This window comes from Chlamydotis macqueenii, chromosome 12 (assembly GCF_036417535.1).
Source record: "Chlamydotis macqueenii isolate bChlMac1 chromosome 12, bChlMac1.mat, whole genome shotgun sequence".
Lineage (NCBI taxonomy): Eukaryota > Metazoa > Chordata > Aves > Otidiformes > Otididae > Chlamydotis > Chlamydotis macqueenii.
The window spans coordinates 19,184,327-19,212,282 of record NC_141567.1 but is presented as its reverse complement, the minus strand read 5'-3'; the positions used below and the strand labels follow the sequence as shown (position 1 = coordinate 19,212,282).

The following is a 27,956-nucleotide window of genomic DNA, read 5'->3' as shown; positions in this document are numbered from 1 at the left end:
TAGTAAGCTACTTCTATTTCTCAAGTTAATACCTTCAAATTACAAAATGTAACTGAACCTCTGGGGAAAATACAGTTCTCTTTTCTGTAAGTACATAGCAACTAAAAAGAAGTCCTCTCAACATTAATATATTACTTTGGCATCCTGGTATCTCTTTCCACCATTGATTTTGCCAACTGTACATGAATATCCATAGGCTGTAGTATGTGCAAAGTTGATGGATGTTGAAAACGAGCCTTCTTCCAGTCTTCACCTGCAAACATTCAGCAAACTTAAGACAAAAAAATATTGCTTGCCAACTGCTTAATTAAGTTATCACTGAAGTAATCAAATGGCATTACTAGGAAAGGATAAAGAACCCACTCACAAACTAGAGAAACCTAGAACATTTTGGGTAAAGTATTTTAAGAGCTTTTGAATTCACTTTCAATAGTTCTTAACATTATATTGCCTTAGCAGCCTTAAGGTCAATTCTACAGTAAAAGACGTATCTGAGCACAGAATCCTAAAAAAAAAAAAACAACCCACATATATATAGACAGATATACAACAGTAACCTAGCATTCTGCTGACTGCATAAACTTAAGCCCAAATGAAGTATTAAGGTAAATTTTAGCTGTATTTTCCTGCGTATGATGGAAAACATAATAGCTCTATGCATTTATGTTGCATGCTGGCATCAAAGTAAAGAGGTGATAAGTCCAAAAAGCAGCTGTTTGAAGAGGAACTAACAAAGACTTTTTTCACAGTTTAATACCAGACACGCATATTGTAATCTATCGTTTACTTAACTACAGGTTTTGGTTTGCCTTTTTTTTTCCTTTAAAACCCATATTTATTTATTACAGGAGGTAGCCTTCATCAGTCTTTTGAACAAACAGCAAAAAATGTTGTTTTGTTACCTGTTCTTCCAAAAAGAAGTTGCACATTTTTTATTTCCACATCAAACTTGTCATAAGCTTTGTCCATAATCTCCTCTAAAGATGAAAAACTAGGAGCTTGACTACTGCCTTGATTTATGCTGTTAAGCTAAACACAAAAAAGATAAGATAAAATTAAATCTCAAACTTATACATATGCTATCAATTCTAGCGAAGATGAAAAAGATGGTTTACAGGAGTTTATGATTGACACTTGGACTCTAAGAGATCTTAATTTGTTTCAGTTATCAAAAATAAATAGTATTTTTTTGTTACTTCTATCAATCCACTTAATTCAAGTTATACAAAATTTTTCTTCTTAGACTACAAGTTTACTGCTGGAATACAGCTAAAATAAATATTTCATCAGTCAGCTAAAAGCAAGTTAAATTATTGTAATATTTAAACTTTACATGAACAAGGGAATTAACTTTCAAACTCCAAGAGAAAAATTATATTCTTTTATTAATAATAGGCTATCATTTCACAAAAAAGGAAACAAAAGTTCACGTGTTTTGTTGAAGAAATGAAAGACATTAAATTATAAGCTATTACAATCATGATTACAAACTGAAAATGTTTTCTGGGAAAATTAACTAGTACAAGTATGTCAAAGACAACAGCTCTGAAATGAATCAAATTGCTGACTCAAATTTATTTGGTAAGAAATATAGAAAGATAAATACATTCACACAGATTACAATCTTTGCCTTCTGAAAACAAGATTGTTTCAGATGACAGCTATGTTGAGAGAAAAGAGTATCCTCTTCCTCTGAGCTTATAAGAGAGGTCATTTATTTACCTGAAATGTACCAAAGTCCAAAATCAGCAAATCTGATTTTTCATGGTAGAAACCTGTCTGTGGAACCACAAGGTAGGAAGGTTTCAGATTGATCTTCAAGTCGAGGACTTTCCGCATTTCAATAATATGAACTAACCCTTAAATAAAAAAGGAAGAGACATCAAAGTTGAAATGCTATTCACAAGTGAATCATTTATGCCAGTCCACATATGAAGAGATGCTATCTATGTCAACAATAATGCATCTTGAGTAAAGACTTATTGTTGTAGCATTCTACTGATCTCTCACTAAACTCAATGCTTCTCATCACAAAACATCCACTAATCCTTCAAGTCAAAAACTCAAGGAAAAAACCCAATCATACTACTTGGCCAGCAATCAAAACATAAGCCAAGTGGCTAGAAAACCATATTGAAACATTTTAAGGCATTCAAGGGTTCACCTCAGGTGAGATTTGTTATTATCTTACCTGTAGCAGTTCTTTCCTTTATTTCTTCCAGCTTCATTAACGTGGCTGATGTTAATCGTTCAAGATCTATCCCCTTACTTGTTTCAAAGAATTCTACCATTGCATTTATTGTTCTCTAAAAAAAAAAAAAAAAAAAAAAGACAAGAATAATCAAGACACACAGAAGTCACTTGGTAAAAACTCAAAAACAGATCTTGACAAAGCAAAGAGAATAATGGCAGAGAATGGAGAATGAGAAAAAGAGGTAAGAGTTTTGGTTACTACTCACTGCATCATATTTTATTTCCACAGGCTGTGATTCAATAGTAAGACTCTGGTCAGCAGTACTATCCTCTGGGTTAATATTGAACTCTATCTTAAGTAGAGAAGACTTGCTATCCCCTATGGAAGCCACAAGAGATGGTACAACGTTTTCTTGTCTCAGGCCCGTAACATACCAGTTTTCAAGCTTTGCTTCAACCCTAAAGATGAATAGTTAGATATACTTAATTAGAATACAGAACACAGTTCCGTCTAGGAAAGACAAGCAAGATGAGAAAGCCTTTGATAAAGCCAAACATGACTAGCTTCACAGGACTAACACACCATATGGTTAAAAAATTGTTACATTATTAAATTGGAAAAATAAATAGGAGGCAAGTTGTTCACAGCAATACACGAGTATATATAACTTGCAGCCTAGGTTTATTAAGAGAATGAGTTGTAAGAGAAGAGAAAGGCAGAATTTGTACTACAGGAGAAAAAGAGTAAGAATGTGAACTATTACATATCGATTCAAAATCGGTGAGACTTGTTTTGGTGCAAATCGGTACTCTTCATGGACAGCTTCCCCGACAATAGTGTTAAGTGCAGTCAGCAGAAAAATGCCTCTGACAGAAAGCCATACGAACGCCATCAAACCACATAAAATCTGTTCTTCCTTAAAAGTATCTATTGGACATGAAACTGATTTTTGGGTCCTAAGTCTCCACCATTGAAATCTCCAACTTTTGCGGTCAACACAGTTTGGTCATAATCAGTGTCACAAGCCTGGCTCCATCGAGATAACCTAATTACATTTTTCCAGAAACTTAAAATCAAGAAAAAAAAAATCTGTTCTGCTGTTTCAGTTTTGCCAAATAAATTATATGGCACACGTTTATATAAAATATTTTCAAGTTCTTTTTATTTTGTGCAACATTCAGGATGCACCTTTAGTATTCACCAAAACTGGTTTTAGCAAAAATATTTCAAGAGTTTGCATGTGAGCTGATGATCTTATGCATAAAGTCAGAAGATGAAGAAACTGCAAAAGAAAGCTGAAAAGTGCACAGACTAATTTTCCAGACACTGAAAACCTTAATTCATTGACTGTATAACGCAATAATTTGTGTTCAATAGTTCTAGTGTGCCCTCTCTTAAAACACAGGACCGACTCAGTTTCCTACATGCTGGTTAATCTTGTACCCACAACACAGAGATGTCGTTTTTGCTTTCTACAGGAAGTAAGCAATACATCAGTAGCTTGGCTGGAGTGTGTTAGCTAGACCATTTCACACTGCTTAGCTATCACTTCTCAAAAGTAATATTCAGAACTTCAACATTTGGATTCAAGAAAGAGCTTAATACTGCTTATGAAGATTAACAAACAGTATTCCTTCCTTCATCCCATTCTATGTTATTCACCAAATTATGTGACCGTAACTTTTCAACAGAGCACAACTGTAGAATGTCCATAGATTTAAGAGTCAATATACAACATAATGCACTACCCAACCAAGCAAGAAAAGATGTAAAAAGTTGGGGCAGAGGGAAGATGATGTTTCTACAAAAAGAAAATACCAATCCAATTACTTAATGGCTTGTGCTCCTGGGCGCTGTGATATTTTGGTACTCAGATCAATTATCTGTACTTTAAGAGTTTCTGCCACATTCTTGTCTTCTTTAATTGTAAGAGAAGTGCTTAACAGCTTCAGTGTCACAACATGGGCAACATACTAGTGAGAAGGACAGAGAAAATGGAAATTAGTCATCTTGATATGAATAATTTTTTCAGAACTCCTAATTCAAACTAATCTAACGAAACATGGTATTTAAAGCTCATCCAGTCGACTAAGGTAAGAAACATATCCCTATACAGGAAGCAAAGTAGAGAGTCTTTATTTTCTGATCTGAGAGTATATTTCAACAAATGCAGAGCAAATATAGTCTGTATCTCTTTTCAGGATTCAGGGAAGGTTTTTTAAACCACGAAAGCAAGCGTAGCTAGACTATACTCAGTAGAGAGCTAGCAAGATTAACAAACAAAATTATCATAATCCCAAATAACCACATTTTAGAAGACATTGCGCATATATGCTTTTGTTGTTCTTGCTGCTAAATGTCATGCCTCAACCTTGTCAAGAAAGAGTTTTGGCTTCCTGACACAGGTACAGTTTTATGACTCTGTCAATCAGCAACTTAGGAAGAATCAAGTAGTAATTCCTACCGGAATGTGAAGCCTGCACCTTTCTTCAGGGTACTGAGAGAGATGAAAACACCTTTACACTTCATTTGTCCAAATTAAAAATGGAAGCAAGGAACACGTGAAACAGAAAGGATAAAAAAAGCACCAGTACTGGGTACTGTCCCGGTTGTGTCTCTTCTTTCTTGGTAAGAGATGCTTGCTGCTACTCTGCTCTTTTCAAGTTGACAGGAACACAAGTTCATACAAGTGAACTTGTTGCAGATAGGTATCTATCATTCACGTTCTGTTACTTCTAAATCACTCCATATTAGGGTTGTGCACAAGGCAGAAGAACATCAAAGAAAACACTAGCTATTCTTCGTGGGGTTTTAATAATTTTTTTTAATTTTCTTTATACATTCAATATAGGCTTGACTTACACTGACACACATTCTACTGCTTATCTTAAGGCTAACATGCCTCTGAAAGGTTTTTTTTGTTTGGTTCATTTTGTTAATTGTTTTGACTTTGTTTTTAAACCATCCCCATAAGAAGTTGCTTACCTGCTTTGGTAAGGAAAGGTGATGGCAGCTGTCGCTATACCCAATAGCAGTAAAAAGCTTAGCTTTCTCTTCTGGTGTCATTAGTTCATCAATAGCTAAAAATCAAAAACCCACAGAAACTTGCACTTTAATTAGTAACAATAAGCATTTTTCCTCCCATTTGTTTTTTACCATACTTAAGTTCTGCTGACATATTAACCTTATTTTCTTTGTTCCTTCGTATTGCACTAAGTTCCTGATCGTAAAATAATTTGCACAGAAGCTGTCTTTATATATGGCGTTACAGACAGCACAGAAATCTATATATTTTATACTACAAGAGCACCCAAAATTTCTAACAAGTAAAATAGCTTTGAGGAGTACTGTTAGAACACATCTATGATCCAGACAGCAAAATCACCAGAATACAGCATTCCATTTGTTGTCTATTAAATGCCAGCTGTAAGCTTGACACTTCTCCTTACCGAAGTTTGAAATGCTTACGGCCATTTCAGAAGTACACCTTATTTGCCAACTCAAAATTCAGTAAACAGTAAATAAAACTATAAAAATGGATCAATACTGCATTGCGCTGTTTATGCCATACTCTCATGCATAGTAGGACGCAAAACATACTACAACTTCTTGATGTATATAAAAACTTAATGCACTAACTTTTCTACAGACTTTAGAGTCAACACCTACTTTCAGGAACAGGTGATTCTTCATCTTCCTTTTTCCTAGATTCTCTTTTACCCCAGAAGCCACTAAACCATCCTCCACTTTTTTTTTCTGCTTCAGTGGTTTTCTTCTTGAGTAGTTTTTGTCCTGATCTTATTGTCTATGAACCAGACGTAATAAATAGGATTACTATAAATTATATTTTTCTGTAAATAATGTACGTATGTATGCATGTTGAACAGACATTTAACTGACAGACAGCAACACCATCCCACAAGGTATTAAGAGCACTTTGACTCGCCAGACAGAAGCAAAAAGAGGATGGGAGTAGGGAGCATGCAGGAGGGAACAAGTATGTGTTACTTTGGACAGCCTTTCTCTACACATTTTACTAGCGTTTAGACTACAAAGAGGCAGGAGTCACATGAGAAAGAATATTTAACAGGATACAAAGAAGCAATTATATTAATAATTATATAATTATATAATATAATTATATAATTTGTACTCAGGCTTTCACTTTGCATTTTAAAAATCAAGGTCTGACCATAAACATCTCAAAAATAAAATAACATAATTATTGTTTTTTCATCTTCACTTCACACACATTTTGGATGTGTAGATAAACACTGAGGCTACATTGGCATGAACAATAATTACATGATGCAGCTACAGATGTTCATTTTCATTTTAGGAAAATAGCTACCAGTAGCATGCTTCTCACAAGATGACTATTCTGAGCTTGCACTCAGTGTGCTAGGTGGTTTTTATCTTAACCACAGATACAACACTTTTTGTAATGTTATAACATGCAACTCCTTGTTAAGTGTCACAAATAATTTCCAAAATAAAACGCAGCTTGAGACTCCATCTACCTTTTAACAATTCTCTTAGATTTGTTTATTAATTAGATTGGCTGTCCCTAAAACGAGAGAATCTAAAGGTGGAGATAGGAGGCAAACATCTGTACGTGTTTGATCTTGAACAGCTGCAGAACCCATCTTGAAATAACAAGTGTCACAGGAAGAAAAGAATCATTAAATCATCACCCTTAGATAATTGCCTGAATGGTACAAAGTGGGTAGCAATAAAACTGTGCGCACACGCTGGTAGCTTTTTCGAACTGGTTTCTAGTTAGGAAATGGATTTACTCTTGTTCTGAATGGATAGGAAACTTGCCTTCCCACCTCCCCATCTATCATACTCACCTGCACAAATTTTTTTTCAAGATACTATCATGATAAAACTATCCTATTTGAAGTGTTACAATATTACTGAACATTCTTACCTCAACTTGTGCTTGTTGTCTTGCTAAGATTATATTGAAGACATCAAGCTTGCTTTCTAGGTCCTGTAAAAGTGTATGAAGAAATAATTTGATTTTAAAACACGGAAAGGCTCACCACTACAAATTCTCTACCAGCTCCTTCATATTTACACTACATTTTCTTTCTAGATTTGCTCCTTTCTTTCAAAGGTATACCTCCTGCAGAAGTTCACTAGAAGCTAAAACCTGATGCCAGGTAGTCTATTTTTTTCAATAGATTAATCTTGCACATCCTTAAGTGCATCAAAATTCATCAATTCACAACGAAGAAGGGTTTATTTAAATGTCACTTCACTAGCGTTTTGTTTATCTCCACAACAGGTTACACTGAACTTCAGATTAAAACAGTATTTCCACAGAACTCTTCTGCTCTCGTGAAACCATCAATCTTGACTTCCATGTATATTTAAATAACTATTTAATAAAGGGACCAAAACATACTTTCTCCAAAGAGTAAAAACACATACCTGAATTTGCCTCTGTGTTTCTTCTGACAGTTTACTCTGTGTCAACTTGTTCTTGTACATACTTTTGTAACTCTTCAGAAGCTGCCTATGTTGTTTTATGTTACTCCATGACCACATACGAGTATGTCTTTTGATGTGAACTTCAAGAACACTGTTACCTGCATATTTCCACCTACAATAATTCCACACTTGTGAGCAACTTGCCTTTTCATTTGCGCATTAGAACTTAAAAGTTGCAGAGGCAGTTTATTAATATGCAAACACTTTGTTTACCACTTGTTATTTGAGCAACTTCGTTTGTAAAAATTTTAATGGTTTCAATATCACTTCTGAGAAATGGACTGAGGGTTTATATTTAATGCCTGAAAAATTATAAATCTACATTCTCTATCGCCTTCTGCGTGTTTGCAAATTTGGGCTGTAAGAGTACTAAGCACGCTTAAGCATTTTGATAATCAGTATCAGTTAGCACTTAGAAAAAAATCCACAAAAGCATCTATCAGGTCAAAACATTAAGAACTAAAAATTACGGTTGATGTATATGTTTCCCTTCTAACACATTTGCTAACTTTTTTCTCAGTCCTCCTAAAATTATATTCTAACCTCTAGAGAGAGCATCGGCATTTTTTTCAGAGATCTTGGGGACCAGGGTTAGCATTGCAAGTTAGATTTTCATCACACGTTCTCTTCTGCAAGCCTTTTTTACTTGGCTAAGCAAAGCTCTGTGAAAGTCCTAATGATATACGTGATCTAGTTTTAAAACTACATTTCACCACAAAGGAGAATGAAGAGACTGGAGAAAACTCCAGCATCTCTCAAAGAATGCATGAATGTACACAGCTTACCATTGTCTGGCATTTTTATGGAGAGATACATTTGGCCTAAATCTTCTGTATGGTGCGTTGCGAACCATGTAATCTACGGACTCCAGAAGGTCTATCATGCTGAGGTACTAAACACAGAAAAACAAGTTTCTTAGCAGAGGTTCAGATTTTGTTGCATGCAGTGTTTAAAGTATAAGCACGCTATGGTCTTCAGCATTCCCCAAACTACATAGGATTTTAAGCCCATGAACTTTCATTAGTATGTTAAACTGGACCATCTAGACCCATTGCTCTCAAAGGACACCACCATGTCATGGTTTCCTTGAAAATCAAAAACAAATTGTATTTCTGTTAGCCTGCTCAGCATGAAGTCTCAGGCTTTCTCAAAACTATTGTATTCTCTTTATTTGTCAACACAGTTTCCCCAATTTTAGAACAGCCTTTGCATTAGTTAATCTTATGGGTACCGCTCTGAACTCAGATTACACTCTGACATCAATAAGGGCTAAAAAGCTATCAAGCAAACTAACCACAAATTATCACTGAATAAATGAAAACACTAACATTGCTGTGGAGCTATCAAAATGAGTTCTTTGACACTTCAGCAGGCTTTGTTGCCGAAGCCAGCGTACTCCATTCATTCCCACCCTCGCTTGTATCTTGGCATCTCTGCAGTTATAACGTTGGCTTACCGTTGTATAAGGTAAGGGCTACTCCCAAGAATGACTCCATTCTCTACATGAAAGGAATGCTATTGGAAGGGCTGAATACAGATCAGATGGTCCCCACAGGGTGCACAGACAACAAGGTCAGAATGTCAGGATCTAGCACCAGGAAGTGACACACAAAGGGAAAATGATCCTACACTTTTCCCACAGTTACAGCTGAACAGTTTAGACATTCTACTTGCATACAAACAGAAAAATCCCAAAGAACAATGTTCTCCAATTAAAAAAAAAAAAAAAAAAAAAAAGCAACTTCTACAATTCATCACAAACTCTGAAATCAGTGACAATGGATACCAAGCCAACCTACCTGTGGCTTAGTGAATTCAATGACAATTCTCTGTACTTCTACATTACAATCAAGTTTGGGAGTTTTTAGTTCTACTTCTGCATATGGGTTGATATACAATCTTGCAGAGGCTGATACTGGTCTAAAAACTTAAAGAGAAAAAAATTCAGACTAATTTTATGCTTACTATTAAAGTATGAGAAATGATCTTCAAGTACTTCTTTCCACCGCCTGATACACCAACCACCTTGTATTAACAATATGTATGCTCAAGACCCACAGAATCAGGATGCAATTCTTACCAAAAATTAAGACAGCCCAGCAGTAGTCAAAAAAGCATACAAGCTCTAACACCTCTCTTATGTTTAGTTTTTTGTAAAATTAAGTTGGTATGGGCATGCCTGTGTGACCAGCTCAGGCTACACACACAGAACACTAACACACACAGAACAGTTTACACTCACTCATTCCTTGCTTACTTACTATACTGGTAGTCTTGAGGCTGGTTACCACTAGATGGAATTCCTCTTTTCAGCTGATCCTGTAAAGGAATATGATACTGTAGCAATTGCTGAAAAGCATTACTTGTTTACCATTCTCTATGCTTTGAGTAGACCAACTTAAGTTCTCATGTATTTCACAAGAGCCTCTTCCCCCTAAAATAGGAAAGCTAATATAGCGCAAGTACTTAAGAGTAAAGGTTTTAAATACACCAGATTAAAAAGAATTTTAAGTTTCTCATATCAAGTGGAAGGTTAGTACAGTTTTTATTTAACTTCTCTCTAAATCTTGCAATAACAACTAACGCATGTTAATTTAGAAACATAGAGCTCACAGGTACACTCAAATATGTAGCATAACAGATGAAGCATTTGTTTTAAACTCCTTTAAGGTACCAGGAGTATCTATTCACATTCTATTCTTCCTTATTTTTAGCACATAAGGAGGCCACTTGAGCCTTCTGGTATTCTGCAGGTACAAGACAGAAAGAAGTTAGGAAAATAACAGAACAGCCAGAGAAATACCACGCTAGAACAGAGTCTTAATTTAAAATGAGGTCTGTCTAATGCTATAATTCCTCAGCAATTTTGTGAGAATGCCCAAAGGTTTTATCTAGTTTAGAGTTGCAATAGCACAACCAGTTAAAGCAGGAGGCCTGCTCTTAGCAAGATGTACCTATTCGCTATTACACGAGGGCAGATGAAGTGCCTGTACCCATTATATTTTATAAAGACTAGCAATAGTAAGAGTTTTCACAAGGAAAATATTTTGTAACTACGAATTTCTTCAACCTTATACTTTCCCAGTTCTTTATTTAAAAACTGGTTTGTATTTTATAAAAGGTACTCTTTCTCATTAGAACAGTTGTATTTCAACTTATTCCCTGACTGCTGATCTATATTAATAAAAGCTAAATATCAATGAGATTAAGGAGAAAACAGCTAATTTCACCACCAGTTGTATACTCATGTTATTTAATTATGAATACTGTTGTATGAAAGTAACAGATTGCAAAAGACTACTTATTTTTACTGCAACACAGACCAATTAGCTGCTATGATAAATCTGATTTCCTGATAATGACACTTAAAATTAAGACAAAACCAGCCTGTCTGGATGGAAGACCTAGTTTTCCAGGAAACAAACTACACTAAAAATTACATATAAAATGTATTCGGGTATTTAATACAGATAATGTAACTAAACAAGACATGTTATTTGCTATTTGTTCAGTTCCTGTATTGGTTTTAAAATTCTGAAGCAAAGAGGACTTAACAAGTGAGAGATAAGATTTAGGCAAGTAATTTTATGCCCATGTTGAACTCCATTCTTTCCCTGTGCTGCTTCAATTCTTCTCAGATGTGGTCTGAGCTTATTCCTGCTCTTCCTTTCTTCCCCTTTAGGAACAAGGGCACAAAGATGACTAATCACAATCGACAAATTTAAACTAACAGAAGTCACCAAACAGTCAAAAGACACAAAAAAAAACCCCAAATAACAGAGTTGTTAAGTATGCAAAATGATACTAGTGTACAGCATCAAAATTGCTAAGGATTTCAAGAATCGGAAAAACTGCAAGTGGTGAGATGCTTTAAGTTAACATGTAGTCAGAATATCAGGTATTATTTGCCACACTGGAATTACCCTGCCTCAGCACTCAAACAAAAGTTTACAAGCAGGATATGCCACAGGCTTTGCAAACAGGCAACTTCATTTTACAGTCAGGGATGGCAAAATTCCCAGTTCTTTCATAAAGAACCTAGTAAAAACTTGCTTGATGACAGAATAGAAAGTGGTACTTCCTGATACATAAAACTAAAATTCAACAAAACCATATCAGCATCTTCACTTGCAGCTTAGTCAATAGTAAGTTGAAGTCTCCTTGAAAAGGACTGAGATCTAAGCTCCGAGACAGTGTCAGGCAAACCCATAAAGCCATCTGTCCACAAGCATGTCAAGGATTGATTCACAAAGGAACTTTCCAACAGTGCTGGAATGACACTTTTGAAGCACTAAGACTGCTGTCAGTTCCAACTGTATACTGGTCTGAGTTTACATTTCACTTCAGACCAAGAAACCACAAAGAAAACATCCACAGAAGACTCCCATAGCTAAAGTAACTTGGCTATTATTAAAAATACATATGCATTTCTGCTATGATAGATAAAAAGGCAAAGTGAAGTGCTCTGAGGAAATTTGAAGAACAAAGAACTTAAAAGAACTTTGTTCTCTTTAAAGAGCAAAGTAAGAGACTGTAGATAGGAACAGAAATCAATATCTTCATACTATCTTCTACATACAGTGAATTTACACCTCAATTTTGAGACAATAAGCAGTGCTGTACAAGGGGAACCAGAAGAAAAATAAAGTGACTTGGGTTTCAAGTTTCACGTAACAGACAAGATTCAAAGAATATTAAATGACTGGCTGGTTTCAAACACTTCACGGTTTTGATTCAACCTTCCATACTGGTACCAAGCTCACCGGGTTAAGTGTATATTTTGTTAAGAAGAGAATAAAACAAGAACAAAGATACTTGCAAAAGAGGAGAACACAAGAAAAAACCAAAACAAGTAGTATTGTACAAGGACACACAGAACACCTGTATAACCTTTCTAAACATAATGGGTCAAAAATGTACCATTTTGCACCGGGAACACCTATTCAGAGCACCAGAAATAGAATGCAGATATACAGACAGCATACACTGCACATCGTACCTTCTCCACAGTAAAATGAAATAAGATTCAGACAAACTAACAGCAGTGATCAGATGTCCACTATTTCAAGCAAAGTGACTTGTTTTCATAATCCATTCTAAAGTTTACTTTCAGAACCTACGATACTCAGTAATGTACTACCCAACAGCTCATTAGAATAACTAACTGTTTCTCATTACCTAAAAAGTAGCTCTTTTAACCACATGAATGAAGTGGCCATCTGAAATAAACTTTGTAACAGTGCTTTGTCAACTTGGTAGTCCTCCACTGTTGTACAGAAAGACGATGTGGGCCCTCAGCTGCAATTTATATCTATATAATTGCCCTACTCATGCTGCCAAAGTCCCCAGTTCCTCTTCTGAGAAAGTAAAACTTAGGGGATAAAATAGCAATGAAATGAAAGCAAAACAAGCACTTCACACACTTACAATACTACAAGTTGCAGTATTCAACTCTCATCTAGCTAAGAGCAAGTCAAAACATGAATTAATCAAACTAGATATAGCCTCCAGGAAGCCTGCACACACATACTTGATTTTATTCTTTCCCTATAATTACCATTTTAAGATATCTGCCTCTTGTTCTGTCTTGATTTACCCTCGCTGCACTCATGCTGCCTCTCGTCTTCTGCACTGCAGCACCATCACCTGTTTCTCGAATCTCTACGTGACCAGAGGTAGCTTCATCAAATTGGAAAAAAGTATTCCCAGTATCATCTTTTACGGACAGTCCACCCTCACTATGATCCACCCAACTTCATTTTCACAAGTCTTCATTATTCAGTCCTATTGTGCATTCCACATTTAAAGCTTGACCCTCTTGCATCTGCCAAGCATAGCATACTCATTCACCCATCCATATAACTTATTCTACTAAAGCTCTCCAAAATTTTCCCACAGCTACTTCGCACAATACGGGTTGTTATCTTAAAGAACTACCACATTAGCCTCTCTGCAATTTTTTGTTCTTTTGTTTAGATCTCACAATGGATACCTAACTACCTAAGCTTTGGTTTATTGAAAAGCAAAACCTACTCCCTCTCCCTTTTTTTTTTTTTTTTTTTTTTTTAATAACATCTTGTTCTTCTACCTGGCTTCACCCTATTGCTTAATTTCAGCCTTGCATCTTAGGTCATCTGGACAACAAGTGACACAGATTCCTATTCCCACAAAAATCTAATATTCTGAATTTTTATTAATTCTATGTTCATTTACTATCTCAACATTGCCTTTTTTCATTACAGGAGCTATGTAATAGCTCATGTAGCTCAGATATTTAGTAAACAGTACTGCATAAGCAGCATGAAGTCGAGGCAAATATGCCAATAGAACATGATTTTACAGATGCAGTTTCTGATCATTTCTAAAACATATAGAAGTTGATAACATACAAAGTTCACAAAAAATATTAACTATCAATGGTGCAATGGACCAACATACAACCCTCGCATTAGAATACAGTTGGCCATACGTATGAAGAATGAGGTGGAAATTAGTATGGTCTAGTTTTGAATACTACAACAGCTATAGAATATAGTACTGTTTAAGCCATTTTCTTCTACATTACCAGTATTTGTTCACGGGAGCCATGATAATACATTTTGCTGTGTACGTTCCAATAAGCACTGAGGCTGTCCAGGCACAAAAGCTGCGCAGGAAAGAAAATATTGAGATTCCATACTCAGCATTCAACCCATTCTATGAACTCAGGTTTCCGCTTGTGTAAACAGAAAACAAAAGAAAGCAGACTAGACAGCAAATCCACCATTGGCATTGTGATGTATTTAACCTTATAATACTATCTTTTAAGTAAAAATTGTATTGCTAAAAAGCAAGTTATTGTAGCACACAAGTTCATGCACATCCATTAAACACAACTCTGGACTGCAGGGGTGAAGGTGCACAAAACCTACATTTGGCCTAATAAAGAAGCCAGGACTATTAAAACCTTCTTACATCGTACCTATAATCTCTTAGATCTTTGCATACTACTTTCAGCACGGGGTTGGGGGGCAGAGAGAAGAGACTGCTTACCTACCAGAATCCTAAATATGTTAGGCTTACAAACTAGAGCAGGAAATTAAAATTTGACAACCTATTTGAAATAATAATTACCATGCAGACTTGCTGTATAATACATTTAATGAGAGGATCAGCATTTGCATTTAAGGGAAATTATTTAGATCATAGAGCTGAAAGTTATGTCCTACATAAAGCCAGTTATTTTGGCTCTACTTCTGTTTAAACACATGGAAAAATCTAAAAAAAAAAAAAAAACCACCAGGAGAATTTGCAAAACCAACTATGTTTCCAATTTTAATTTAGAACCTCAGATTATTTCTCTCCAAGATCAGTTGCTCTCTTCACTTGTGTAGGAAAAAACCAAACACATTACCTTGTATATTATCTTTGCGGCTTCATTCAGAATAGAAGGTGTCCAGTTCTCATTTGTTGTCTAAAAGTTCAAAGTGACAAAAGTCATTCTGTGCATCTTATTTAACACATTTTCTGTTTTATCCTATACATTCAAGCAGAGAACACAACATTTTGGTGCTACTCAATTACAGGAGTCAGGTCCTCTAGACTGCATACACACAAGTCAAAATCCAACATAAAATTTGTCAGTTTATTTTTATTTTCAACTCCTTATCCTACCCATAAAATCCCTAACATCTACAGAAAACTACAGTTAGCTGAAATTTTCTCCCCCCATTTCTCAAAAGGCCTGGCAAAACACCACATCCTTTATCATCATGATGTAATGTTTGCCCTAATTTATTTATTAGGCCTACATGGTTCCAGCTGCATCCATACTTTCATTATTTTGTCTTAATACGCTACTTTTCCTTTTTGCTACTCCAAAGACAAGTAAATTGAAAACATAAGAACATCCATGCACACACACACATTACCAGTAAACTAAGCTCGCTCAATGTCATTCCCAAGGAAATCGGGCACTGTGGATCCGTGACCTACAAAAATAGAAAATTAACAGCTCTTTATTTCTCTCACTGCAAACAGAGATGTATAGTTTAATTAAAGTTGACAGAAAACCTGAGCTGTTTTAGGATCTTTCTTTGCTTATTTATTCTAGCTGAAGCATTCTTGGAATCCCTTAAATTAGGCCAAAATTAATATGGCTGTAATTTGAAGACTTAGGGCTTCAATTCAAGCCGAAAATTTCCTTTCAGTTTCTAAAATCATAGAATCATAGAATGGTTAGGGTTGGAAGGGACCTTCAAAGGTCCTCATACAGAAAAGAAATAAGAACTACAGAGTACCACATCTCAGTCAGCTATATCATTTTATGACTTCCATTCCTCCCACCTTTTTAAATTTAGTGTCCCTAAAAATAGTCCTGAAATAGATTTGAGAAATATTCTATATCCAACACTTTTGGTTTACATTCTATTACCTCATCACAAAATGCTTTAATGTTTTCCTAGGAAGCTGGAAGCAGGCTACAATAATATCAGTTTAGTTCATACAAACATTCTAATTTATTAATCAGGTGTTTTCAACTATTTGCCTTCTGACTCATCTGTAACCCCACCAGTTTCTGCCATTCGGGACTTCACCCAGGACACTGAAAAATTCTGTACATCAACTGCACACACTAGCCTACGACAAACAGCCACCATCCACATTTAGTGAGCAAGGCATCATCAGACAAGGCAAAAGAGAGAATATCTATTTCACATATCCCAAATATTTCTGCCTTTTAGTCATATCTTGGGTACTTTATCTGAATAAGTGGAGAAGCAACCACACCAACTTTTTCAAGGTAGCAGACAACAGTTTCTCTCTATGGACTAGACAGTCATGACTGCGCTGGAGGCCAATTTGAAATGATGAGAATATGTTCCAGATACTTACATCATCTTCGTATCTAACATGAATGCCGGTGATTTTGACTTGCACGTTTTTTATAACTTGAGTTGCAAGCTTTTCTAAGAAAGTATCTTTCTTCTCCTCCTTTGGTTTGTCTAAAACAATAATTTTTTAAAATAGTCAGCATTCAATGTAGTCATTGCATTTTGAGTTTAACCACACCAACAGCTATACTAATTTACATTTAATGTTTACTCCAATGTGAATACTTAACACTTAAGTTTTCACTTATTGGGATTACATGTTTACATTTTTTCCCTTTTCTGTACATCCATATTCTGAAGGTATGATGTTAGCTGTGCACGCACAACACAAACATAAGAAAATTTATGTCTAAGTTTCAGTCAAAATAGCTTAGCTTGCAGCAAGTTCTTGTTTAATATACTTCTCCCCACTCCTTCAAAAGTAAAAGGCTCTGTTGAAGAGAGTCCCTTAGCAATTAAATAGCAGTTTCAACAAGCAAATAGGTATAATTTAGCACAAAGTACTCTTGAATAACCAGGTGAAGATGATACTTGCATGACAAGAGACCAGTCCACTACAGCCTTTCATACAACACCGCCCGAGAACGTTAAAAAGCTGGGTACCGTAAGTGAAAACAAACGGTTAATCTGAAATATTCTATTTCTTCCACGCTGGACTTACATTGTGACCATTTCAGCTGGGTCCATACCAGACTTTGCTATGCCATGTCGTGATACTCGAACTTATGCTGAACAAGATCAGGCAGCACAAGTTGCATACCAATTCAGCATTGCACCTAAGACAAGTGTACACGTGGGGGAATATTTACAATCCCTCATTATTTAATGACATAACTCTAAAAATATTATCTCAAGTATCTTAACATTTTATCTAAAATATGGCTAGATGAGCTGCTTGCTCTCTAGCTACCTTTACAGGCTACCTTGCTTTGTTCAGTGTCCACCTTACAAAGTGGCTATCCCCGTGAATGCCACTAACCCGCCTACCAAGCTTGCACACTTTTGTTGGAAATGCTACAGATGGCTCAAGTTGAAGAAACAGTCGTGGCTGTCCAAGTAGAGAGAAACAAGGGCTACAGCTGTTGAGTAAGTTCAGGGTTGCACTCCCAATTTGACCTCTCTGCTTACTTTAACTGTTTGTAACTTTTAATGTGCATGCTGCTGAGCAACACAGATATATAACTTTGTGCATCTTGCTATAAAAATTAGGATTTTTTTTTTTATTTAAGCTCTAAGAGAGGTTCAGGAGATTCCATTAAAAATTAAACTACTTTGCCATTGAATGCAATATAACACTATTTTAGCGAAGAAAGCATTTGATTTCAAGTAAAAAAAATCAGTCAGGAACTCAGAAGAAACTAAAACATTATACCACTTCTACACACAAGTCACATTTCCTCCTATTAATAACTTATTCACAGCTCTCACTCCCTATTAACAGAAACCAACGCAACATTGATTAAGGGGGAAAAAAAAAAAAAAAAAAAAAAAAAAAAAGGCAGAAGTGCTTATTGAAGCTTCATGACCTTCAAGTGCAAGCAGGCAACCCACTAACATTTTTCCAGCCAGATGCAGCTACCAGCAGCAATAAAAGTTTGATATCTTACAAACCTTATCTAGGGTCCCCACAAATTTTTCACTCCAATTACAACTCTATGCTGCAGCCTCCTCCAAGATCAAACACGTAACAACACAACCACACAGGACATGGCAATCCATTCCTAGTCACATGCTAGGAGACCTGAAGACCTGCACAGTTTAGCTCTTAGGGACAACGATTATCCTCTTGTGGTAAAACATCAGTTTCACTGCTAGTAAAATACCAGTCGTAACACTATGCTAGCTATTTAGAAGAGAAGCTGAAACGTGCTGAAAAGGACTCTCTACTGCCATATAGTCAGTATAGTATCAGATTTACTTTACTCAGCTCTTACTAGAACACTACAGGAATTAGACAAATGCATATCTCTTCTACACGCAGTCTTTCCACCAGTCACAGCGAAGTGCCACTAATCAGCCTACCAAGTGTGCATATTTTTGTTGTAAATGCTACAGATAGCTCAAGTTGGAGAAACAGGCACAGCTATCCAAGTAGAGAGAGTCCTTGTTTCTCTTCAGTCTTATTGGATCCAGAGAACTGATAACAGCAAAAAAGAAAAAAAAAATAAAGAGCTCTTTCCAATTTATACCCTCTCTTTCAAACAAAAGAAAAAAAGATATTAGTAGATGTATATGCAAGACAAGAAAAAACTAATCCAAACAGACAGTAAGAAAAAAAAAAAAAAAAAAAAAAAAAAAAAGAGTCTTCAAAAAAGTTAAAAGCCATAACTTTTACCCACCTTTTGAGTGATCATGACCTTTAAAGGGTCTCTTAAAATGCTTTTTATACTTTTTACGCTTACGTCCTTTTTCAGTGCAAGCAATTTTTTGGGAAAAGGATAAAATTCAAGTTAGTAAAACAGAAATGTAAGAAAGCAGTAGAAAAGACCGAAGAAAGTTTAGCTTGTCTTAAAGCAGAATGCCTTAGTAAGGTCTCATTAAAAGCTTTTAAACAATTTCAGATCTGTTAAGGAAACAAATCAGCTACTTCTCATAGCACAGAACCTTATGTATACCTAAATTCACAAGGAAGCAACTGAAGCCTTGCTTTTTTTTTTTTTTAAAAAAAAAAAAGCAAACAACTAATTTACTTTCAAAGCTCAAGTCAACTAAGCAGCCAGTAAAAGCTTTAGATTAAGAATCCAAATTTCTACTGAATTAATCATCCTGTCAACTGTAAGGTCAAGGTATTTAATTCAACCTCCATAGATTCCTTACATAATGTCTCAAGAGTTTGAGGAGTTACAAATAATCACCAGGCTTCTCAGCAAATACATACTTAATCTTCTTCACAAGCGCATTGCATGCACTTTAATGACCCCAGGCAAACGCGTAATTGTCATAAATGAATGGTTAATAATATACACATGCGAGAAAAAGAACAACCATGGAAGTTTAAATCCAGAAAAGACTTCTACCATGCAAGGGCATAATTTCCAAGGTAAGATATTTGAGATGTATGTGGAAATCCAAAGAGCACTTTTCAATACTATTCTCATGCTAATCAACAGTATGGTATGAAAGTGACCCGAAATAATGGTATCAGTAACTGCAAAAAAGCCACGCAAAAATGACAACTCTTTAAAAGCTTTATATGATATTAAATTATATTATTTACACACAAATTATGACCCACACAATCACAACCATTTCATGAATTAATTTAATGCTCATATTTTTCCACATTTCTCAAGAAAACCAGTTTGGTGAGTTACATTGTTTCTTTCCCCTCTGTGGGCATACAGGGGAAAATAACTAGGCAATAGGGCTGCCTGTGCTTAACTTTAAGAGGCTGCAGAAGAGAGGGGTGTATCCCACTAAAGCAAGAAGGAAGTGCAACAGTATATTTAACTCTGGTGAACAACTTTATTTTTGTGTAATTTGCATGCCTGTTCAAACAAAGGAGAAAGTGCCTGACAAGATTTCAACCTGTCTTGCAGGTAGTGATCACCCTACAAACAACAAAAAGGAAAAACTATGCCAAATGGAAAAACACATTTTCTTTCAGGTAGTTCCTTTTAACAGTAATCCTCTATAAATGATATTTTAACAAGACAGCTTCCTTCACTTCCTATGGAATTTGTAGAAGAAGTAGAAGCCCATTAAGTAATTTTGGCTAAGAATAAATTTCTGAAAATCTGATTCAAGAAGACAAAAATACAGCAGGTACAACATAACAACAGTTCCTCTGAATTTCAGTGGAAACTGTTTTCTTGCCTAACTTGAGAGCAACGCACACAAAGCAAACCAGGGAAAAGCATGCTAAATGCCTTCAATCTGCTATAGTCCATTTTGCCTATCCATGGTTTCAAGACAGCCTGAACTTCCAGTATCGTAATCCTAGACATGTTAAATAAGGGGAATTACCCTCTACTCTCAAAACAACTCAAAGATAGCGTCTTAAAACTACAGCAGCATGTTGTCAGCATTTTATAACATTCTTGAGCTCAATATAGCTGATGGAAGTCTTTCCAAATGGTCTCTTCGTCTTCTTGAACAGCCACTCAATTAAGGCAGGACTAGGCATTGCAAGTTTCCACTTGAAACCACAGTCATTAAAATCTTATTTCTAGAACCACCAATATGCGGATGCTTACCAAAAAAAGTATTGTTTGCTCATTTCTACATTTGGGTGCTTTGGCAGGGTGAGGCGTTGTTTTTAAAAAGGTAAGCTGCATACTCATCATGCATATGCAAACTGTAACCACGCATACCCACCAGGCTTGGCATCCTTGTAAACCAGGCTCTCCAACCCATACAAGGAATCTTGTGAGTGCGTGCCTTGGTCCACATGGCAGCAAATAACCAAAAAAAATGCATTTTATTTAAAAGAAAGACATCAGCTCCTGATTTAATGTTAAGTTTATAAAACTCATACGACATATTAGTATTTCCATTACAGTATCTGACAGGCAGAGTCACTCCAGAATATCTACTTTCAAAGATTATCTACGTAGGCAAATCGCGCAATTTTCATTTTACTTACAACCAGCAAAAGACAAAAGCTGCAAGCTTTGGTCTCTATATACGAGTTTTGATACTGACCGGTATTAATAGCTTAGAAAATGGAAAATAATGTTTTATCAGCTTGTATCAGCAGAGTTTGTCACCACTTCCCCATCACACTACACTAACCACACAGCGACACGACCATTTTGCTCAATATTTGAATAGCATGTCTAAAGAAAACAGCCCCGGGACTTTTTATGCCAAGAGACTCTTAAATAAATGCAAGTACTGAATCAGGATTCTAAAATATTAAGGCGAGTACTAATCAGAAAAGCAGATACAGCTGAGAATCTATGGACCCTGATGTTGTAGTTTAGCCCCGCTCGGGACCAGACTACGCAGTCTCTCTCTCTCTCCTCTTTTTCTATTTTCCCCTTCTTAAATGCGTTATCGCAGAGGCATTATCATGGGACATTCTGCTACCAATCAGCTCGGCCTTGGCCAGCAGCAGGTCCGCCCTAGGCCCGGCCGAGTCCACTGAAAAAAGGGGAGCAACTTCCAGCAGTTTCCTACAGAAGCTACCACCTTAGGCCCCCCCTCACTAACAAAACCAGAACACCTGAATAACTGCCTGTTCAATGTATTTCCTAGATTTTCACCAGCTACTGTGCGCTTTTAAAAGCCTACAGAAAGAGCTTAATTTCTTAGAAGTTTATGCTTCAGTAAGGCAACTTGGGCCCTAAGACTTCTGTATCTAGCAAAAGCAAGAGATCTGCTTATGCAAGAACTACACAAGTCCTCCTGAGTACAATACTCTAGAACAACACCAGAAATACAAATAGCTACCACTGAGATAGGATCTCAGAGTATCTCAAGCCGGAAGGGATCCACAAGGATCATGCTGCAGTATGACCGCCAGGATAACTGCAATTTAAAATAATCCAATTTGAATGTTCCTCTAGGTTTTCCTTCACGAAGTGGAAAGTTTAAAAGTGCAAAACATGACTAAATCTAACCCTAGTTCTTTATGTAAGGAGTTGAGCTGCTGAGGTATCATTTTTACTTTTTTTTTTTAAAAAAAAAAAAGCCTTACAAATGCTGGATGCAGTAAGTTTCTTTCAAAAAAAGCCAACTGTCACAGGTACACAGACTCACTCTTCATTATATGAAGTTCCAGAAATTGAATTCCTCAAGCAGTGCCCATAAGGTTAAATTCTTCTTGCTATATTATCCCTTCATCACATTGCTACTGGTGCAAAGAATAATGGCTGAAATACTGCTGCTTTACAGTATCCAAGTCCTACATAACCAAGGTTAAACCCTTATGAACGTTCCTTTGCTCCAGTATGAAGTAAGGGCTGCAAAATACTTTCAGCGAAGTTGCCTTAGCTCTCATACAGTTTCTGGCATATTAAAGACAAGAAATACAGCAAGGTTTCTTTCTTCACTGTAAACGGATTGCCAGATTGCTGTTTGAAGGAAACTGCAAATGAACATCTCAAACTAGCAAAACAGGAACATGGCAGCACAGTGTCCAGGAACTGGAAAATTAAATAAGCAAAGAGATTACAATCAAATCATCTTTTTCAAAGTGTTCTAAGCATCATTTAATTTTCAATAACTTTTCCAAGGCAAATGACTTGCAGCATTACAGGTATCCTAGAGATGCATCTTAAGAACCATTGTACTGCCCAACAAACATTCTCACTTCAGACAAACACTGCAGCAATAACTTCTTCCTCTATCACATGTCGTTGGTTCTGAGCTTGGTTTCCTTCCAAAGAAGCCTAATTTATATCATAATTTTGTTAGAGACATTGTTACGACAAAACAAACAAACCAATAAAAAAAAAAAAAAAACCAACCTCACAAATCAGGTTAACTGGACTGAAATAATCAATTATTTTAACCTATAATTAAAAGTTTAAAAAATTTTAATAGCCTGGATCAAAAGTGTAAGTAAAGCTTCCTAAGCTCATGTTCAAGTGATTTCTTGTGTCATGAAGAGTTTCCTGCTCAAGAGTGTCATTTCTCAAACCAGTCAAAACACAGTACATCATAAAAAGACAACAGAAACTGAAATGAAAGCATTATTGTTGAAGTTAAAATTCACAAACCTTACCACTCTTCTTAGAGTTTCCTCTAAGCAAAGAACAATCTGTCACATGCACCTCTAAAACACATTATTAAACATCCACTACTGAAGCTCTAAAGCAAGATAACATTAGCCTCATGCAATTCAGTTTCTATCACAAAACAGGACTTTTCTTTCATAGCACAGAATAAGTCCTCAAATTACAATGGAGATTTGTATTGTTAACTCAGTACCTTTATCTGCCGCTTTCTGCAAGGCTTCTTCAATTCTTGCCAGTTCCTTTTGTTTGTTATCCTGCAAGTATTTTTCTTCCTTTTCTGCATCATATTTAATGCCTGTAAGCCAAGTTGGGACAGGTTTAAATCTAAATTTCAAGTTACATAAATGCATAATCAAGGAATGCACACCATATTCAACACTAGGTTGCAAAACACTTTGAGATAAAGGCTATTCTTGGTTTAATTTCTGAAAGCTGCATCCAGCCTCTCAAATTGTTATTTTTACACAGTAAGACACAACAGGATCATACCAATGTTCAAGCATTGCTTCATGGGAGAACCCTTCCGTGGAAATTCAGACCCTTGTGCAATACAATGCAGATTTGGAAGTTCTACTACGCATATATTCAACACTCTAGGAACTTGCAAGTTTTCTTAATATACCAGAGGTTCTGGTTTCAGAAAAAAACTAATCAGGTTCTCCAATCCTCTTCCCTCTCCCTCTAAACAGTTCTAATGGAATGACTATTTTCAATTGTTGTCAGTTAGAAGCAGATGAACTATATTATGTAACAGGGAGAAGATCTAAACCACACCAGAAAAGTGGATTCAGGATAAGCACACTTCAGAGGAAAACCTGGAATGGATACAACCAAGGATTTCCACAAAAGCAACAGGTGCTGTTTTCTCCCATCCTTCTTCAACTAACTTGCCAGCATTAGCCTACAAATTTGTCTGAGGGAACAGAATGTGAAAATGGCAGCTTACATGAACTATTTGCTATTATATATTCAGTTACATGGTACCCTTAGATATTTTTCTCTTCCATTATTTAACTGTGTTGTTGAAGAGTTTACGTACTTGCTCCAGGAACTATGAGAAGATACAAGCCTTCTAGAGTTGCAACAACTGCCTCGCCATAGAGATTCTTCCAAGGAATCTTCAGAGTAAGTTTATCTAAACAAAGCAGATACAGTTACATCAAAACAAAAAATCTGTGCTGCGCTTAGTCCAAACACCACCTCGGGCATCAAAAAGCATTAGCCCTACATCATTATGTCCTAAACACCTTAAAAGATAAGGAGAAACCATATGGGCCTAAACATTTTATAAAGCCCTTAAAGCGATAAAATACGTGCAGACAAAATATAAGCCACATATTTAAGCCAGAAGATGCCATTTGAGTCAGAAGACTTCATATCAAAACCTGAGATAACGACTGGAGTTCATTTCACTAAGATGAAAGTGATCTTCCCAGGGAAGCAGAACAAAACACACATTCATTTCTAGCAAATGTTTCACCTGAAAAAGCAATGCTGACCACCAGGGAAAGGAACGTTTAAAAATAAAAAACAACCAAAAAAACCCCCGAAACCTTATATCTAAGAGTTCCTAAACCCTCAGCACGTTTGCTAGTTTCAGGAATCTTACTTAAACTCTTCATATTCTTAATCTGTTCTTTAAAGAGCCACACACATTCTGCCTACACTAAACAGCTTCCTTGATCCTCCATGTATCGGGGACAACTTCTCAGACATGTTTTTCATACCAGCCTGTAAAGTTACACAAACAGGGTTTGCCAGATAACATTTTATGATTTATCCAGGGCAGTCACATTAGACTTCTACGCTAGTTTCAGCAGTGAGTACAATTACAGAGATCACTTAAGAAAGCTCGATAAAAGAAATGCAAAGGCCAGCCTGACTTTAAGGCCTGTACTAAAATCTCTATTTCAATACTTACATTGAAACAAAAACTTACCTATCTGACCAACTTTTATTCTAAAAGGTACATCCAGTTCACTCTGTAAAGAAAAAAAAAAAAATATTAAACAGATCCATATATTTTAAAGATAAACTGGTTTACACATCAAAATTGTTACCTTTACTTCTGTTAAAACTATTTTCCCAGAACTGAAGTTCTACAACAGAAACAGTCCTCCATATGACAGAGATTTAATTATTTAGCAATACTCACGTGAACTCAGGAATTCATAAATACGGTGAGACTTGTAGAAAGTCTTTAAAAAAAGCATTTACACATCTCCTGCAATTCTCTTCTACAACTATGATAATACCTCGCTCCAAAGGTTACTAAAAAGTAAAATTTTATCTATATACAAGAATTCAATTTTACGTTTTTATTCATTTGTCACATAGGTCTCTTCTTTTTGATAATAGCACTTAGTATTTACAAACATATAAGTAGTCTCACTAACAATACTGAAAAGTTCTTTGCAAAATGCCTGCCAAACATCAAGAACAAGACAGGCTCACAAAGATGAGGAATATGTCACAAGTGAACAATTATTACCATAAATTAAAACTTCACAAAGTATCTCTCCTATATAGTGTAACAGGAAAAGAACCACAGGAATACCAACAATACAAAAAGAGGGACAAAGTACAAAGGAAGTAGGAGAAAGTAAATAAAAGGAAAGATTAAAAATTAAGTTAAAACATCAAGATTTAAGATCAGTCTTCCACTTTAGTATTCTTTTAAAAAAGGTTAACCACAATTCAAAGACCTGAAGAGAAGTCTTAATCTCAAGGATTATAAAAAACAAACCCATTCTCCCAAATGAGACATATGTTAATTAACCTCTTCTCTTTTCCCACATACTAGAAAGCAACCTTGACCACTACTTTTCCAACAACTTAAGAACATTTTACAGGGCTGCTCCAAAAAAAAGAAGATCAATATCCAAATTAATATCTCTGCTGGATTTCCACAGTTCTTAAAAAACATTCTGAGCTGCAATTAGGTGTCTAACATCAACCAACTTTACACAAGTAAACTTGTGACAATATTTACATGGCTTGTTCTTTTTCTGCACCTCAAAGAAACAACTGAAAAACAAGAGCTATGGAATATTTCAACCCTTTTCCAGTTATAACTGCATCAACTAATTTAGAAGTATGAACTTTTTCTCCCTTCATCCCCACACCAACAATTGAGAAAGCAACCACTGTCTTTCAGAAGACTTAAATTAGATAAATCAATTTGGAGGGGTCAGGCCTTGAAAATCCATTTATTCAACCAAAGTTGGAGGGGAGGGCAGGAGAAAAGAATACATAGACCTATGCAAACCCATTAGATCTAGTAAAGCATTCGGAAATACATGAACATCTACTGTGTGGACATACCAACAAGGAAAAAACCCTATGACATAACAGATGTATGATTATATTATAACAGTCACAGCAGAAATTAAATCCTTTAGGTTGTACTGGATGACCAAAATGGCAACAAAAATACATCAAGACCTTATTTAAAGTTTTATCATTTCAAGCCTCAGATACTAGGTTGGATATGCCTGTATGCATAAACACTGGAAAACTTACTTCAAAACCCTATTGCTAACTTCTCAGAAGTTATTCTTCTCTCCCGAAGAAGCACACTTATCTTTTCAACCATAGCTTCTTTTCTTTCTCTATTCCAGTAACAAGAGCAAAATCAGACACAGTTAACGAAGGACTTAGCTTCAATAACGAGTAAAAAGTCATACTGTGTAACGTGAGACTACAGTAAGCAGTATTTTATCCTATGAATGAAGTCTTTAGACCCATAAAAACAATTTTAAAATTGTTAGAATACTTACTAATGCATTCTCCTTTATCTGTAAATTGTCAAGTGCCACATTACCTGAAGAAAAAAGAGAAGTACAGAACAAGTGACTTCAACTATTATGTAAGCTGCAACAAGGAACACAACTGCAACCCTCCCAAATACACACAGACAAAGTCTGAAAACCTTACTCCAGTTACAGAATTGCACAATAAAGTTTTAATTGTAAGACTCGTTAAACACTGATTATTCAGACAAAATTTCACAGTGGAAAAGACTTCAGAAATATGACCAACTTAAAGATCTACATGTTTCTACTCTATTAAATAATAGGAGATCTTTCTTACTATTAACTTTGTTGGGAATGGTAATTACAGTTCTATCAACATAGGGTAGACTAGGAAAATTTTATCTTGTTTTTTATTTTACATAACAGAAAAATAATGAATCACAGAGCCACTAAAATGCATGCCTATTTTCACAAACCATTAGCTTTTCCTGGCATAGGCAACATAACAGGATTTCCGGCACACAAAATTATACCTGAGAAAAGCACATATAATATACCTCTTACTGCTTCAATGTCAAATTCCTTAGAGCTATATTCCATTTTCAATACAGGTATTAATAATTTATAAATGTTAAAATACTTACTACCATGGCAAGAGCAAAATTAAAGTGATAAGAAACGTCTCATCCCTTATGTACGGGAGGCATCTAAAACAGCCAGCCTTTTCTAGGCAGTACTTCAACTTTTTTGCATGCCTACAGGGCAGCAAGCTGAAGTGTTCGATTTATTCACTGAGAATCGCCACTCCACGTTATCGCACGACCACCTCAGTATAAATTAGCAGGCGAACGACACGGCTGCTCAAGCACCCTGTCAGCTGCCCCACAACCGCGGCCTCCCCGCCTCCCGGGGCCACCGTGCACCTGCCACCCCACGCTCCACCGCAGACACT

At 35.9% G+C, this 27,956-nt stretch overlaps 1 protein-coding gene across 7 annotated transcripts in view; it reads right to left on the bottom strand.

The window, feature by feature from the left end:
• VPS13C (vacuolar protein sorting 13 homolog C) overlaps positions 1–27,956 on the bottom strand; it is a 95,905-nt gene that overhangs the window by 67,099 nt on the left and 850 nt on the right. For 4 of the 7 annotated variants that reach the window (XR_015259951.1, XM_086757697.1, XM_086757700.1 and 1 more), the window contains exons 2-23: positions 27,029–27,072; positions 25,189–25,231; positions 24,289–24,384; positions 23,443–23,544; positions 20,884–20,946; positions 16,568–16,677; positions 15,604–15,663; positions 15,087–15,146; positions 14,259–14,339; positions 9,955–10,012; positions 9,493–9,620; positions 8,479–8,585; positions 7,634–7,805; positions 7,128–7,190; positions 5,864–5,999; positions 5,180–5,274; positions 4,025–4,167; positions 2,460–2,652; positions 2,192–2,306; positions 1,723–1,859; positions 903–1,029; positions 136–253 (exon numbers count right to left, since the gene is read on the bottom strand). Coding sequence is in view for 6 of the 7 variants with exons in the window: in XM_086757697.1 (XP_086613823.1) it covers positions 136–253; positions 903–1,029; positions 1,723–1,859; positions 2,192–2,306; positions 2,460–2,652; positions 4,025–4,167; positions 5,180–5,274; positions 5,864–5,999; positions 7,128–7,190; positions 7,634–7,805; positions 8,479–8,585; positions 9,493–9,620; positions 9,955–10,012; positions 14,259–14,339; positions 15,087–15,146; positions 15,604–15,663; positions 16,568–16,677; positions 20,884–20,946; positions 23,443–23,544; positions 24,289–24,384; positions 25,189–25,231; positions 27,029–27,072 (2,251 nt within the window). In the remaining variant the exon portion in view is untranslated. Of the gene's footprint in view, positions 1–135; positions 254–902; positions 1,030–1,722; positions 1,860–2,191; positions 2,307–2,459; positions 2,653–4,024; positions 4,168–5,179; positions 5,275–5,863; positions 6,000–7,127; positions 7,191–7,633; positions 7,806–8,478; positions 8,586–9,492; positions 9,621–9,954; positions 10,013–14,258; positions 14,340–15,086; positions 15,147–15,603; positions 15,664–16,567; positions 16,678–17,227; positions 17,345–18,905; positions 18,972–20,883; positions 20,947–23,442; positions 23,545–24,288; positions 24,385–25,188; positions 25,232–27,028; positions 27,073–27,956 lie in introns of those variants that run through there. The other 3 variants (XM_086757703.1, XM_086757698.1, XM_086757699.1) reach the window with 3 other exon arrangements.